The following is an 18172-nucleotide window of genomic DNA, read 5'->3' as shown; positions in this document are numbered from 1 at the left end:
AAGTCGGAAGAGTATAGCATAGTGTTTTATAATTTTAATCTGATAGTTGAACTTTTCTTTTTTACACACCTGATGATGAAAATAAAATGTCTGATTATGTTACAATTAAATAAGCATTTTATTTTAAAAACGCAAGTTACGGGAGACTCGAATATTGTGCCAAGACCTGCCACTGGTTTTAAAATTCATCACAGGGTAACTAGCATATAGGCTACACAGAACTTTATTGTCATATATGGTGTGTTTAAATATCGGAATTGATACCCTAGTCAATACTTTACTCTCTGAAGTAGTCGCGGATAAACTCACTGGCGACTGCTGACTTGGTGCCACGAGATAAAAGATAAAAGTAATGTTTTCAGTACTGTGCGCCGCATCTTATCTGCCTACTGATAACAGCGATAAGGCTCCAACCAACTGCTCATCAGTCGTGTACTACGTAGTATCGTTGTTGCAATCTCCTCGGTTGTTTACGTTACCACGTGACTGGTTTATTATATTATAGTCTACTTGTTCTAAAGTGGATTATGAGGTGGGAATAACAGCGATGAGGCTCCAACCAACCGCTCATCAGTCGTGTACTACGTAGTATCGTTGTTGCAATCTCCTCGGTTGTTTACGTTACCACGTGTCTGGTTTATTATATTATAGTCTACTTGTTCTAAAGTGGATTATGAGATGGGAATAACAGCGATGAGGCTCCAACCAACCGCTCATCAGTCGTGTACTACGTAGTATCGTTGTTGCAATCTCCTCGGTTGTTTACGTTACCACGTGACTGGTTTAGTATATTATAGTCTACTAATTGTTCTAAAGTGGATTATGAGATGGGAATAACAGCGATAAGGCTCCAACCCATCCGCTCATCAGTCGTGTACTACGTAGTATCGTTGTTGCAATCTCCTCGGTTGTTTACGTTACCACGTGACTGGTTTATTATATTATAGTCTACTTGTTCTAAAGTGGATTATGAGGTGGGAATAACAGCGATGAGGCTCCAACCAACCGCTCATCAGTCGTGTACTACGTAGTATCGTTGTTGCAATCTCCTCGGTTGTTTACGTTACCACGTGACTGGTTTATTATATTATAGTCTACTTGTTCTAAAGTGGATTTGAGATCGGAATGACAGCGATGAGGCTCCAACCAACCGCTCATCAGTCGTGTACTACGTAGTATCGTTGTTGCAATCTCCTCGGTTGTTTACGTTACCACGTGACTGGTTTATTATATTATAGTCTACTAATTGTTCTAAAGTGGATTATGAGATGGGAATAACAGCGATGAGGCTCCATCCAACCGCTCATCAGTCGTGTACTAAGTAGTATCGTTGTTGCAATCTCCTCGGTTGTTTACGTTCCCACGTGACTGGTTTATTATATTATAGTCTACTTGTTCTAAAGTGAATTATGCGGTGGGAATAACAGCGATGAGGCTACAACCAACCGCTCAACAGTCGTGTACTACGTAGTATCGTTGTTGCAATCTCCTCGGTTGTTTACGTTACCACGTGACTGGTTTATTATATTATAGTCTACTTGTTCTAAAGTAGATTATGAGGTGGGAATAACAGCGATGAGGCTCCAACCAACCGCTCATCAGTCTTGTACTACGTAGTATCACTGAACGATGGCAAATGTCCGGAAAAATCCTGTTTCCTTCACAATCCTTCCATCGTCAAAAATAACCTTCAAACAAAGAGAAAATAACCTTCAAACAAAGTACGTAGTATCGTTGTTACAATCCCCTCGGTCGTTTACGTTACCACGTGACTGGTTTATTATATTATAGTCTACTTGTTCTAAAGTGGATTATGAGGTAGGCATAACAGCGATGAGGCTCCAACCAACCGCTCATCAGTCGTGTGTACTACGTAGTCTCGTTGTTGCAATCTCCTCGGTTGTTTACGTTCCCACGTGACTGGTTTATTATATTATAGTCTACTTGTTCTAAAGTGAATTATGCGGTGGGAATAACAGCGATGAGGCTCCAACCAACCGCTCATCAGTCGTGTACTACGTAGTATCGTTGTTGCAATCTCCTCGGTTGTTTACGTTACCACGTGACTGGTTTATTATATTATAGTCTACTTGTTCTAAAGTAGATTATGAGGTGGGAATAACAGCGATGAGGCTCCAACCAACCGCTCAACAGTCGTGTACTACGTAGTATCACTGAACGATGGCAAATGTCCGGAAAAATCCTGTTTCCTTCACAATTCTTCCATCGTCAAAAATAACCTTCAAACAAAAAAATAACCTTCAAACAAAGAGAAAATTTACGTTACCACGTGACTTATATTATAGTCTACTTGTTCTAAAGTAGATTATGAGGTAGGAATAACAGCGATGAGGCTCCAACCAACCGCTCATCAGTCGTGTACTACGTAGTCTCGTTGTTGCAATCTCCTCGGTCGTTTACGTTACCCACGTGACTGGTTTATTATATTATAGTCTACTTGTTCTAAAGTAGATTATGAGGTGGGAATAACAGCTATGAGGCTCCAACCAACCGCTCATCAGTCGTGTACTACGTAGTATCGTTGTTGCAATCTCCTCGGTTGTTTACGTTACCACGTGACTGGTTTATTATATTATAGTCTACTTGTTCTAAAGTGGATTATGAGATGGGAATAACAGCGATGAGGCTCCAACCAACCGCTCATCAGTCTTGTACTACGTAGTATCGTTGTTGCAATCTCCTCGGTTGTTTACGTTACCACGTGACTGGTTTATTATATTATAGTCTACTTGTTCTAAAGTGGATTATGAGATGGGAATAACTTCCAATGACCATCGCTTATATCTGTGTGCTTGGTATGTTAAATATATGCAATGACGTCCTTGTTGTTCAGCAGAAACTTGCGTGTAAGATGCTGGTAACAACTAGTCTTGTATTATATTATAGTATTATTTGCCAGTGAGGATCTATTTTGATACACCACACAAAACCTTGCAAAGTCTATATGAAACCCTGTAATCGCCATTGATTATGTTTATATTCTGCGAAAGTATAACTTTAACATTGTTTAACAAGAATGGGCGTCGGGTGATTTCCCTATCTTGCCTTATCTACTAATGCTATCTTATCCCCCGGTGCTGCCCCGCACCGATAGCGAAGAAACAAAAACATCCCTCGAGATGGTGCTTGTTCCTTAACAGAAGTGAGTTCTGGAGCGCCTGGGTCACAAATGTCTGAGGGAGGAATTAGAGTTACAGATAGAAAAGTTGGAGTGATTTAGTGTGGACTAGCAAAGACATCTAATAGTGGGCCTACTCGCCTTGTGGCAATGGTGAGCTGCTTAAATAGAATGTTTGGTAATTGTGTACAATTTACTTGTCACCCCGATGTTTTTCACATTGAGGTGGCATGTTTTTTCAGTAAGCATGTATAATGTTGAATTAGGTAAAATAGAACGTAGGAGACACAAAAATCAAAACTATAAATACAAACCAAATCAAAATAGTTTATTCTCCGAAAAAAATTTACGAATGATATATATTAATATATTTTAGTAATACTATAATTCTAATATATACTAGTACAAATAAATTAAGGTTTGTCTGTTGTATATTTGAACTATGCCGAATATCAGGGGGGGGGGAGGGGTTGTAATAATAATAATTTTTCAGGGCTGATAATTGTTTACCCCTCTGATATCTGACATTGAAACTTTGCATGGGACGAATATTGCTCACTGAGGCTTACTTAGGCTTTTATAGATAAACATAGTCATACTCTGGAAAACTTCATTTCTGCCACAGTAAACTTTCCCATTAATTTTTCAAATAAAAATGGCCGACTACAAATCTTGGCTCTACTACGAAAGTTAGCGCCACGAACCCGCTTACAATCTCAAACTAATTAGCTTTTAATTCGAGACATTAAGTGAATATTGCTGGGGTTTTAAGCCACATAATAGTTTTGTATCAGTTTTATGGTAAGGTGTAAAGGGCGATTCTGGTGCGATAGAACTCCCGATGTTTTTACCTTATTCTCACCACCTGCCAAATATTTGACCCATTGTTCGTGGCGAATTCCACTGCCTCAAAACATCCCCTCGCCGCGCCCCACTGTTCACTCGCACAAAGCCACCGAACAGATGTGAGGCTGACTGGCACTTGGGATCTTTCTGTGCCGCACCAACTTTACTGTTTATGCACACATTCATTCTATGCAATCTTGATGTCGACACTTTCCTTTGTATTGTTATTGGGAATACAACCTATGGATATGTTTTGAAAATAGAGGTTAGTCTGTAGACGGGGATTATTTGATTTTATGTACTAAAAATTTTTTTTAACTGTGATTCTCTTCCTTTGCATTACCAAACAATCGAGCCTAAGCGAAGGATTTTTGCGTATCCTCACGGTACAAATCCCGGTATATTTAAGGCCATGTTTTGTAGAATAGATCCGTCAGTCTTCATCCATCAGTGTGTTTTTGTAGTAAGTATAGACGTAGTGTCCTGAGGTACGCTCGGAGTTAACTCTACAAGTCTCGTGTTCAATAATCCTTATTTAAAGGCGTCGAGGTAAAGGAATCTGACACTAACAGAATTTTACACGTGTGTTAAATTAAGAAAGTCTATAAAACAATTATAACGACAATTTTACACTATCTATTACGCTATTTACGCTATCAAGATAGCGGCAATTTAAAACTTTTTGACTTAGCATAACTCAAAACACAATCATTTTACAAGAGTAATTTGTTTATAAACGTGAAAATACAAGTACTTATGGTCTAAGTAAATCAAGTGAAACAATCGTAATATTTCAACTTCAGGAAAGGTAGCACTTCTACTCCAAAATAGCTGCTCGGGCCAGTTCTTAACGCAGCAATTAAAACTGGGTGGCAAGGCTTATTAACTATACAATTAGGCTAGTTGGAGTATTCATATTGTAGAAAGAATAAATGTGTATTTTAAAAATGCCACTTAAGCGTATTTATTGTCGTGCAAAATACATTGAGTTAGTATGATCTCCTTTTGTAATCAGCAGGAGTGTAAATATCATTTCAGATTGTACTGCGTTTGGTGACTGTTTCGCATCTAATGGGTAACAACGTATCGCACAACAGTCTGAACCAGAAGTTCTCAACGGCCGTTGTCGCACCAAGTAAGGAAGGGACTATCTCCCCGTCCCAATTCGACGTAGCGGTTCCCTTTGTTCAGATGAGATTGAAAACGTAGATAACAAATAATGGCTAGAACCTTTTTTTCTTCCCTGCAGGGCGCGCATTGGTTCCAGCAAAAAACCGGAGAAGACCCAACACGAATATTCTTTGTTCTTAAATTTTCGTTTTTTACTTTTGTCACACTCTTGGTTCCAGTTCTCAGAAGTGGGTCATCAAAATCCACGCTCTAATTTTAAAGGCGTTAATACATTACATTCACGTATTGTCAAACCGATTTGAATGGATAACGGATTTGTACAGGGTTCTTTATTATTTCCGTGTCGTTGACATCTTTTACAATTTTTGAAAATGGTGCTGTGAATAGGTAATCATCTTTGAGATCGATGGGGTGTGGTTAAATGAGAATTATATGTCAGGCCTCGTCTTTAGAAAAGTCAATTACAAAAGTTATGAACGAATTTTATTTTATTCCGATTAAAATACTGACATTTCTTCTCAGATAGCAGGCATGGTGCAATCAGAATCGAGAGTTGCAGTTCTGTATGTACAGTCTGTTGTTTTTACCTTGCTTCCTTGTTAAACTGAGGATCAACACAATTCAATATTCGGTGATTTAGAAGCAAATTCAAGCAAATTGTAGTTTAGAGCGGATATGCAGGTTTAACTAGGGTTACGAACTTCTGGTCTGATCGTTATAACCACATGTGAAGTAGACTATATAGCAAATTATCGCGCGTGCTGGTTCTCAAATAGTCTAAACTACACAGTAAAGTTGGATATATTTTCCGTCAGAGAATGCAAGACAGGTGATCCTATACTCAAACTGTATATTTTGTGTGCAAAACCAGCCTGTTGCAGTTGTCCTCATGGTAGTAGCACTTAACATAATAAATCACCGAACATGACCTCCAACCTCGGTCAAGGTCAAAAGCTTAAACAACTTGATACATCTCCCAAAATTTATCTTACAAACATCTCGGCTTAGCTTGGTACGCCATTTAGTTTCAAATATGATGGCCGTGCAAACTTAAAAACAATTAACAATTCTGCTATTTATAAACACAGACAAAAAACAAACAGTTTTCTGATGATTATAAAATTTCCTAAACTTTTTGTTATAATAAATTTTGTTGTATCTCGAACAGTTTTCAATACATTGAGTAAATGAAGATCCTATTAGAATAGATCAATAAAATTTCAGTCGTTACAAAATCTATTTATTCCGGCTAGGCCGGAGGGACTATTGTAAATCCCAACGTACTAAATGTGTAATTTCTTTGTGTTTGATTTTGTTTCAAATAAAATCCTTAGCTGTGTTATGTCAATATCAAGATATACCGATATTAAATATTCAAGCAAATGCGCAAGTGAAAAATCCCTCGTCATAACATGGGATGACTCAGTTATTTTGTGATCCAACAAAGAAAGAAGATCAAGCATTGTAAGAAATATTAAAAGCGTATTGCAGGCGTATTGAAGGACTGTATTTTCGACAGTTCCGCATGAAAGGACTCGAGCTTGCATATTGTAGTCAGTATGTCAGCCTAAGTTCGTGACATCTCCAACCTGCCTCTCCTAAGCGGACCAAATATAGACGATTCGGTATTATACGGACGCGGGAGTGGCGAAATCGTTAATGCACCACGGGTGCTCGGCCAGTCCAGAACGCATCGCCGGGCAAGGGGATATAGCGATCGGATTGGATCTCACTGTAAGGACACACGAGATCTGTACAATCCAGATAGGCGGCATCTTGCACCTAACTCGGCAGGGTGAAAATAACGCGGATTAGACCTCCCTATTAAGGCAATCAATATCACGAAATCTTGAAGCCATATGTTAATTTGGAGTTTCACACGTTTTTGTTTATATTGTATTTCTGCTGCTAGTTCAGAGCGAAGAGTCTGGATTAACCGCACGAGTCACGTGTGTGGGCGAAGGCGCGGAGTCGCGAAATCTTTCAGTAGCATCCCCTTCCCGATCGGAGTGAAGAGTCCAAATTGACCGCGAGTCCAGTCAGCGTGAGAATACAGCGGTCAAACCTAATCGGCTCAAATCTCCCAAATTCTTTGTCTCCAATAAGCGAGTGGATTACAACACGACTGAGGAGAGCCGGTTAATTAGTATTCCGTTAATCGAAATCCTTACGATCTATGGAAATTAAATGCAGACCGGCCGGAATGGTCTGAGAGTGCATGCCCACGCGGAGTGGAAGGTTGTTGACCGTCGGTGAGGACCAGTCAATGGATGGTCATCTTTGATTCTTATACACGATATGACCGAGAGACAGGTACTTTCAGTGGACATTTCTTTATCCCCTTCTCCTTCCTTACTGTTTGCCGATGGGAGTCTACCTCCGGTTGATCATATGACCGTTCTTTTTCATCTGTATAGCTCATTGATCAATGAGCGAATATCGATCAAGTAGCGAATATTAAAAAGTCTTTCAGATTACAACGTGAGGTTGTCCATTAGTGGCACGTGATCATAAGGATCTCTTTCTAGAGGAAAGAGCTAACTTACAAATAATAATCTTAGGATTTATCTGTTGTAGGTGTATTCTATGAGTGAAATACCCCGACATAGTTGTTTGTAAAAATGTGCACGGACAGTATGGAACGATTAAACAGGTACGACAAACTGAATGTCAGCGCCGTCGGCACGCACAGCACATCAGCATGTCACAAAAATAATTGATAATATGATGCCCACCCTTCCATCCCCTGTCATCACACAGACCCTGTCACCACTACTACACTCGTCATCGGCTTTTGTATCGCCGCTCTCGTCTCGCAGCAGCGTCACACAAATGGAAAACCGTCAGGAATTCTAATAAACGATAAGGAAAAACAGTGTTTGTATAATTCGCGTGAATGCCGTCTTTTGTCGAGTCCCTCTAAGCTCAACCTCTTCAACGATATCGTTTATATGGTAATCTACAGTTGAGCAAGTAACTGCGTACTTTGTGAATTAATTTCAATGTGTGCGGTATAATACTCGTTTCTGTTACACCTGATTTAACTAGTTCAGGAGAGATAGATAGCAGGATATACTCGTACACATTTTCACGTCACATTACCACATATTGTTGCACGCAGTAAGTGGACGCTTCAAACGACACGTGTATGGTGCCATACAATATAGAGATTGTTGTTTACACGTGTATTGTAGTTGCAATGTCTAAAAACGTATGCTGTCTTATTTTGTCACATCATTGTTAAAAATGTCGGAGCGTGAATATACAATGTCCCACGATATACACTGATTGCTTTCCACATTTTGTTGTTGAATGGGGTTTGGAGTGAAACTCGAGAGATATGAAATATTTTGCGATGCGGGTAATGTTTCGAGCTGTGGCGATGATCAACATGCCTGTCACGGTCAGGTAAAGCGCCACATGATTGGCTACAGATCAAAATGCTATGCTCGGTCTCGAGCTGTGCCACTTGCTAAAGGTTACCAGGGAACTGTTGCAGACAGCGCAACAAAACTGCGGAGCAATACGTTAATTTGGAGTTTCACACGTTTCTGTTTATATTGTGCGCATAATTATTTTGCAGGTATTTGAGGAATTCACTGTGGCGATGCTGATGTAAGAGATGACTCGGCATTTAAAGGGCAATTGGCTGGTCGGTGACTTATCGGCGCGGCGCGGCGCGGCGGCTTGTGTCAATATTAAGCGATGATGACGCTAACTGCGTAGTGAGCCGTGGAGTAGTACAGTACATGCAATAACGGGGGCCGTGCTGGGTATGTCTAGACGGTGTCCTTGCCTACAGCACGGCCTGTCCCGTTACCGTTACCGCCCCCGCCCCACTCCCCCCCAGTAGTCACGGCACTGGATCATTTCTGCACGCGGGTGGTCGGGATCCTGTGGTAAAGTCGAGATCGATTCATGGTGGTTCCGGGCCCGCTCCAGATGCAAATTCCCGATTGCTGATTGTTATCCTCAATGGAGTATTCAAATAATGCTGTCTCATGATCACGTGACCTAATGATGTGTTTAACCGATATGTGCATTACATCATATTCACACTTCGTATAATACGGTATTATTCATTCTTTACGAAGTCAGGTGTCTGCAATAGGAAGGGCACAAGACGCACTGGTCGGATACTCGGCTCAGGTTATTTTTAATTGAATTGTGAGATTTTTCTCATTAACCCGTGATCAGTCTTTAGAGAGAAACGTTCGACATTTTGGCTTCTTATACATATTGTGGTCAAAGAACTGACGTCTCCAACCATGACTTAGTTATTTTATGCATGGATGGAGAATTTTGCAAATCCATTTAGTTTAAGTTGCGGAGTGACAATAGGAGTGAATCGATACAAAATCTATCGTTCATACAGAGTGCGGCAGGCGTTGTTGTAGTGTTTTTGACAGAATGCGATTAGGCGTGAGAATTAATATTTTTTGGGATTTTTATACAGAATTCTTGTATAAAGATAATACGAAGAGGAATTGGATGAGGAGCGAAGAATAGAAACTCACTTAGCTACGTCGAACTTGGCAGGAGCAGTGGACAGAATTGGCTATGTAACTTATTGTATGGTATGGAAAATGTTGGGAGTTCAGAAACTCAACATTTACCTTATGGAAAACTTAGGGAACGTACCCAGTCATCATGTTTGCAAAAGGGAACATACCCAGTCATCATGTTTGCAATAGGGAACATACCCAGTCATCATGTTTGCAATAGGGAACATACCCAGTCATCATGTTTGCAATATGCATGTCAAGAGGGTGAACACAACTAGGTCACTTACCTAGGGCCAAACCTTTACTTGGGTATTTAGTATTATGTTCTGCAAATTGTAAAGAATTTGTCATCCAACAATTTAATTTAATATATAATCATAAAATTGTTTAAAATATTAAATGCTATTAAATATTTTTATTTCCTAATAATAATGGTTATTTATATCAACTGTATACTGTAACTCTAATATATACCTGTACCATTTTCTTTTTTCTCATAGTAGACTATTATTTTTAGATTTTAATTGGATTTTGTGTGAGAAGTTGCCTTGTTGCAATTGTTTTCGCGGTGGTAGCACATCTTGGTCTAGTAGCTTCTTTTATAAATACACACTCACACATATAACTATTTCAAGGAAACTATTTCTTCTAATAAATAATTGTACAAACCACATGATTTTTATCATTAGTACTATAATACTTAGGTAAAAAGCAACTTCAGTTACATTGTATGAATAATTTATGTATTAGAAAAGAAAATAATTGAAACAAAAATAAACACACAGTGAATATAGATGATATGAGCAAAGTATTTCTTCAACATTTGGTCAAATGCAATTTTGGCTTTTTTGGGTAAGTTATCTGATGTTGAGTACTATGTGGGATTTTACTGTATAATGCAAATGGTGTGCTTGCTCAAGTGTTCTGAGATAGGATTTCAGTATTGATGCATTTGCTGAATGGGTTTTACAGAATATTTTCAAAGTAATCTTTATTAATTAATATTTATTTTAGTAACGATTCTTACACTTTCTCTAAGTAATGATTTTTGTTGTATTTATGACCTGCCATTTTTGTCTTCCAAGTACCTGTAGTTGATCTGCTAGACAATAGGTACATTGATTTTGGTAAAATACAATTTTAGGTTTACAAGACAAGTTGCCCATGCCTTTCTTGTTTTGCTCCTGGTAAATTTAGATGAATTGATACATTTTTACAAACCAAAATCTGAAAAGTAATATTTTTAATGTTTAGTATTTTTAATTGATAATTTAGATTTGACCAATAAATCTTTTAGCATTTTGGGGCCTTCCAAAAATTACTGTTAGTTTGAAATAATCACTAGAAATTTGTAACATATTAAATCTCTCTGATAATGATGTATGCAGTTTATTATTAATTTACTCCATTAAACTCCTGGATTATTAATTATTTTGGATCACTGCTTACAATAATGTAGAATTGTGTTGTTTTTTCTTTGGATTAAGCATGTCCTTTAATAGTCTTCTTGTATAACCTCTTTTTAAAGATGCTTTCATTATATCATCAATCTATTAGTGTTGTTTTGTGCTATACAAAACGTGGCTTGTGAAACAATAAGTATCCCAAAAACCTCTAAATCAGTTGAAAGTAAGTACAAAATTGAATTATAGTGTAAGCTCAATATTGGGTAAGCTCATTAGCCAGCTTGGAATACTGTTTCATCTTTCAAAATATGACGGTTTTTCAAATGAAAATTCACAATTCCATTAATTATTAGACCGGAAAAAATTGAGTTTTGTACTAAAGTAGCTATCCTTTATTTCCAAAATAACCACATTCGTATTTCACCTGCCACAAAATCCACATATTTCTTCTGACTGAGACAGAAAAATTATTAAGTCATATTTTCACTAATTCATCAACTCGTATTTATATAAAATGTTTTACATAAACTATTTGTATTATATATAATTATTAGTACAAAAAAGTGTTATTTTCTACAAGTTTACAATTTTTTATAAATACCGAATACGACCAATATAGTTGTTATGTCTCCTAAATGATAATACAGTCTCTTTGTTTTTAGTAGCTCGTACTTTGAAGGTATTATTTTCTTTTTCACTCTGACCTCTGAGTTATGTATGGATTGTAAATGATTGGAATATATTGATATTTTCAGCACTGCACTAAACAGAGCAGGTGCGTCCAGACCTGAATCACTGAGTATTCCATTGTTGCTGGAATAAAGGAATGGTTATACGAGACACAGTAGCCACAAACTCTATAGTGCAGTAAGGTACGGTTTTGAGTAGCAAATGTTGAGGTGATAAATGGTATTGTGAGGTCATTAGAAGCTAGCTGTATACGAGGTCGATGAAGGATTTCAGGCAATTATCATTAGGAGCTCAATATTGAAGTGATGTTGAAGCTGACAATGACTTGTTTTTGCAGTGTGCCGGAGCCTGGACATCCGCAACTCCGTGGAACAGTTCAATCAGCTTGAAGGATGCCAAGTGATAGAAGGGTTCCTGCAGATCGTGCTGATTGACAGGGCTGATCCCAACGAGTATGATAACTTGACGTTCCCAGAACTACGAGAGGTAACCGGTTACATCTTGCTGTACCGAGTGCACGGCCTGCGCTCCCTTGCTAAACTGTTCCCGAACCTCAGCGTCATCCGTGGAAATGAACTCTTTTCCGACTATGCCCTTGTCGTCTTTGAGATGCTTCATCTGCAGGTAATTTCGTGCTTATTAGCTTTATCTATTAAACTTCATAGATTTCTCTTGTTTTTCTGTATAAAATCATTGTATACAGTATGACCAACTTAAGGTGATTAAAATTAGTATACAGTATGACCAACTTAAGGTGATTACAATTAGGATTTCTGGCATCATTAATTTTACAACAAACTTTAAATTGGGGACTAATATTTTATGCTTATTACAACTACGTAATTAAAATGTTTAAATTACTTTGCCATTTTCAAATATTGTGGTCAAGTTTGAAATTTCTCCCTGTTTCTTCTGCCGTATTTGGATTTAACCTGCAGTTCTAAGACGTTTTTTATTCCTAGTATTATTTTGATACACTTAACTGTTTAGTTAATATGAGCGCTGAAAGTTTAGGAAATTCTTCTGTATTCTACATTTATTAAGATGCATGTTTTACCATTTGCAAACAAAACGCTTTAGTTTAGAGTGCAATATTTTTTGCTATAGAATATTATAAAACTGTTGAAATCGTTACAAAATATTTTATTTTATACTAAAAAGTAATGGAATAAAGTAAGTACTTAAATAACAGTGTTAAAAGTAGATATTTATGATGACTTAATTATGACTTCAAAGTTGACCGCCATATTGGGATATGGCAACCGAATTTAAAAATTGTATGCATGTAATTGCCGAAAGCATAAAAACTAAGGTAAAGTTCTACCCAGCAAGGATCACTTCTGGCTGGTTTATACCTACCAGTTGAACCCACCACTGGGCACAGCAAAAACCGATGTGCCACTTTAATCTGGGCAACCGTATGGATGTCCAGTAGCGGCACATCACTAACTGCAAATGTTGAGATTCTGGGGTTCATGGCCAATTCGATAGGTCTAGTCTACTGTGGGAGATGACTGTTGGAGTTGGTGGGGTTTGTTCCCTTACCTCAGAGGTTCTTGATAACCTCAACAAGGGTGTGCCACCCCCTGCCTACTTTGACTGGAGAGGCTGGTTCAGAGCCGGCCTCCCCTTCTTCAGGGATGACTTTGAGATGTAGTGCCCTAATTCTTCCTCATGGATCTCGATAGGAAGCGGCCCCTACTCCCTAACCTTACCCATCCTGAATATCCTATCACTCCGGAAGCAGCGCAAAGGTTCTTACAGGACTAAGTACAATTTATAAGCTTCTTGCCCTAAAAGAACGAAAAAAAAGGTAAAGTTCCCAATTTAAAGTTTGCTGTAAAATGAATACTTTCTAAGATCACAATGGTGGCCACCTTGAGTTGTGATCACCCTGTGTGTTGTTCACACCAAATTAATTGTATAGAACAATTTAGATAGTGTAGAATCTAAAGAGAAATACTGGAACATTTCTTCCTGTACATCAAAAGTGTAAAGAAGAAAAGCTCGTTTTATTAGTCAAGGTTACATTTAAGAGGATTTAGGAATAGGACATGTAATATTAAGTTTAACTAAATTTTATTTGCACGCAGGTGAGTTATAACTGTCACCCATTCTCAGAGCAACTGTATTGTGATCTCTGATAAGTAGTGAATACTACATCAACTGGATTAGGCCACTGATAGCATCATTTTAATTTGGATTCTCTATACTGAAATTCAATTTGCAAGGTTCACGTAGTTACATTTCTGAAAATTTTTTCCGACTTAACATTTTAAGTTTCACACCCAATCCCTTAAAATGTTACATCAGGATTTGAACACCCCAACAGTCAAAAAAGAAATAACCAAATTCAGTCGCATTTATCTTTCAAGATTAGAAGATCACCCAAACCACCTTGCCTACTTGATAATTCTAAATGTACAGACTCACCGAACTGCTATCCTGGATCTACCTTTTAGGTTCTTGAATTAATTATGTTAGTGTTAACAATGGTAACATCTAACTCAATTCTAATTGTTAATGTTGTTTCTGTATATAATATGTATTTATTGTTCTCAAATTGAACAGATTGTAAATAAAATATAAAATGTTGTTGAAAAAATAAAAACATTTCTGTTTATACTTTCAAGAGCCTGTGTTATATACTATTGGCTGTATAAAAATAAAGAGTGAAAATCAATTAGTTACAGCACGTAATTGTCAATTCAGTTGTTATTGTTTGAAACGTAGAAAAATTAATTCCATACTACTTAACTATTTTAATTTACATTACATTTATATCTCTATTAGTTAATGAAGGATACTATTTTACAGAAAATACTATTTTACATATAAAGTAGCTAAGGTGGGAAGGATTAATTAATTGTGAATTTTGAGTTTAGCTCCAGTTCGCCTTATTCAGCATCTAGGTGTCTCTGATGTCAAAACGATGTAAAGAGTCATCATCTCTGACTTTTTTCTGATCTCTTCAGACGAACATGACTCGAGGTTCCTGGAATCAAGTCTGTGACACCGTCAGGACTGTATTAAGAGGATGGTGAACTGAAGCTAAACTCAAAATTCATATCCGATGCTATTTTATGAAAGGATGTTTCCTGGATGGATGAGTTTGATATTAAATTTCTCTCCAGGTCTCCTCAGGCTTAACTATAACTAATTATATACAGCTATTTAGCAAAATAGTCAAAATACTTGTGTTTTTAACTATACTCTTTATCTATAGATAAGTTTTGACTGCTGCCACTTAAAACAAATTAGTACTTAGGAGAATTCCAGGTAGCAACCCCATAAAACCTATCAACGGTATTAAAATAATTACTATGTTGAATTACACAATTATACAGAAACCAGTAGTACCAGTAGTCTACCTTCAGTTGCTCATTGAAGTATGTAATGACACAATATCTTATGAGTCTTATAAATATATTAATTTTAGTCTGTGACTTTATTGAATTTGGAAATTACAAATTTATGTGTTCAATTGAATAACAGTAAAAAGAAGAAAGTAGATTTGTTTAAAAACTCTTAATGTACTCAGACAAGACTGATAATGTAACCTCAGATAGTTTTACGTCCACAGATAACCCAGTGTAGGTTACTACGAATTCCCCACAATCAATGGATCAGTTGTAGTTAATAAACTTGTTACTGATAACTTTTAAATGGGTTCATTCATTCAGCGTAGAATGCATGTTGAGTTCTAAACATCTGTTGTCAGCAAATCTTTACTTAATCTGCTTTAGCTAATTAAGCCACACAGATGTCTTGTGTAAGATTGTATAGATTTATCCATTAACATTATACAATCTTTTTGTATTTCTAAAAGTTTAAATTATATTTTTATTCAAAATTTAATATTTATCTTTTTGACTTGAATGTAGATGGGGACGTGTTTTGTATCATTGTAAAGTATTCTAAGGAACTATGAATAGAAAAAGTTAATCAGAATATTAGAGCTATTTAAAAAATCTACCTATTTGATTTCTTTACATAAATTAAAAAAATTGAAAATATACCCACTTGCCCAATTTAGTATGTCTATTACGTCTCCCACCAATGCCCTTGAATACACACACATACACAATTATATTTGCAAAACCTATTTTTCTACTCATGTTACCCCAAAATTATTATTCCTACTAGTGTTAAAATCAGGTTTTATGCAACACTGCCATTTTGGCTTTCAAACTATTTTTACCTCTTTTTGGCCAAACATCAAGATGTATGTAATTCACCACACACACACTCGCACACACACGCGTGCGCACACACACACGTGTGGGCACACACACACACACAATATCATAAAATATAAATTACAGCTGTCCTACTCAAAATTGAGTTATATTTTTGTTTATCAAATGAAAATTATATTGGTTTTTTTAATTTTATGACATAAGTAGTACGAGTTTTATATCTTGGTTTACATACAAAGTTCAATACTACAACATGGACTGTGAGACCAACTTTGTGTAATGAATAAGAGAAACAACTTGTTTTTCCTCTGGTGACAAGTTGTTTTCTCATACTCTATCTGTGTTGATTATTGTCTAGCCAGAATAAACAGAGCAATAACACTTCTAGTGAAGAAAGCTTGTCTGTGGTCCGCTTAATACTGAAAGTCCATAAATAAATCATTCATGAAATGGAGGAAAAATTACTTAACTCGCTTTGATCATAAAAAAGCCTTTAATGCCTGTAAATATATGGGTTAAAGTATGCGATGTCTCCTCGTAAAATCATGCAACATTTGTACCAACTTCTCATGTCTTATTATAACCAGACTGTTGTACTCTTCAATATGTTTAACTCTAGATAATTAAGAGGGTGCAGTACTCCTTGAGGATCATGAGTTTAGTTCCATATATCCAATGTTAATTTCAAACGATCTTCCTGACGTACCTAACAGAGGTAATCTGACGAAACAAAAAGTATTTTGTTTATATATGTAAAAAGGGAATCCAGTGATCGGAATTGCAATGTTAAAATTGCGTAATTGTGAATAATGTTAGCTAAAAACACAATTACAAAATTTTATGTAACAAATTTTCAGTGTTTATTTTGGAAAATTAATCACTGGATTCACAAGACAGTGCTTTAACGAGCAAAATTACTGACGTAAAAATCCTATGAGTCCGATTTTAAGGCGACCATCTTAACTCAGTGAAGTCTAATATTTTCCGTGTCCACTTACTTCATTGTGATGAGGAGGGCTGTATCAAGTTGGTTAGCCTATATAAAACTTGGTCTGGAACCAGTAGAGAACTACTCACTCAGTTTCCTTCAAAGTTATATACGGTGAACATTTTAATTGCATTAAACGTTTGTGATAAAACAGATCAGTAATGTTTTATAAACGTAATACACTGAGCAAGGTAGACTGTTCTATTTAGTCAGCCATTATTCGACATTACAGTCTGGTTGTTATTGTGTAGGCTTATAGATGGTTGTAAGGTGATATTTTTCATATATCAAATTGTATTTATTTAATGATACAAAACAAAATCACATACACTGTTAATATGATCTTAAAATTTAAGATGAAAGACAATACAGGAGGTGAGAACAAATTAAGATTGTATAAGAACACAACCCAGCATTTTATGAATTGATATTTTTGAAATAAGTTTATTTTCATATGTATGTCACAAGCGTTGTGTGATGGATAAGTTGTATAACATGGACACAGTGAAGCGATTTGTACTAAATTGATGAAAAATCACATATGGAATCTTTTATTACATATAAGAAATACGTGAAGTGTACCATATGTGATTTTTCTTTCAGTATTAATCATCAAAATATTAGGAATTTCACACAAACAATTGTTAGACACGATAGTATTAGTTGAAATGATATGTTAACAATTGAGTTTAAAAATGCCAAATGATACGTTTTTAAAGGCTCTTTTTGATCTTGGAAACAAATTGTATGAGCCAATGAGGTAATGAGGCTGAAAATGAAAACTCTATACTATATAACTTTCCTGAGCAGAAGCATAAAAATAACAAACTCTGAAAAGAATTAACTACATAATAGTTAGTAGAACCTTTGATTGTATTAATGTCACAGGAGATAAATCATTCATACCAATGACATGTTGAGGGTGAGGTTCGGGGGATTATTTCATTTAGTTCTGAGGGTCTATGTTAGGGCTGCAACATAATTTTGAATGTTAGAATTAAAATATTTCCTGACAACTCCCTTCAGAGAGCAATCAGAGTGCTCACTTTACCGCACCTCAATTTGTAGTTCTCTTTAATACAAGTTATCTCTTGTCTAACTAATACAATCAAAGGTAGAACTCTTGTCCTCAAAAATTTACTGTGGTATAATAAGATAAAATAATTAATAATTTCATGGTCAGAATATTTGAAATACTTCTATTATTGATCTTGAAGAATCGCAGAAAAAATATAAGACAACCAGTAATGTTATAGTCAGTATTTTGT

General features: G+C 36.4%; 1 protein-coding gene across 3 annotated transcripts in view; it reads left to right on the top strand.

Moving 5' to 3' along the window:
• Window positions 1-18172, top strand: part of LOC124355122 (insulin-like peptide receptor) — a 300892-nt gene that overhangs the window by 227161 nt on the left and 55559 nt on the right. For all 3 annotated transcript variants that reach the window (XM_046806083.1, XM_046806084.1, XM_046806082.1), the window contains exon 3: window positions 12055-12341. In XM_046806083.1, coding sequence (XP_046662039.1) covers window positions 12055-12341 — 287 coding nt within the window. The remainder of the gene's footprint in view (window positions 1-12054; window positions 12342-18172) is intronic.

The sequence above is a fragment of the Homalodisca vitripennis genome, chromosome 2, assembly GCF_021130785.1.
Source record: "Homalodisca vitripennis isolate AUS2020 chromosome 2, UT_GWSS_2.1, whole genome shotgun sequence".
Classification (NCBI taxonomy): Eukaryota; Metazoa; Arthropoda; class Insecta; order Hemiptera; family Cicadellidae; genus Homalodisca; species Homalodisca vitripennis.
This window is presented reverse-complemented; position numbering and strand designations above follow the sequence as displayed.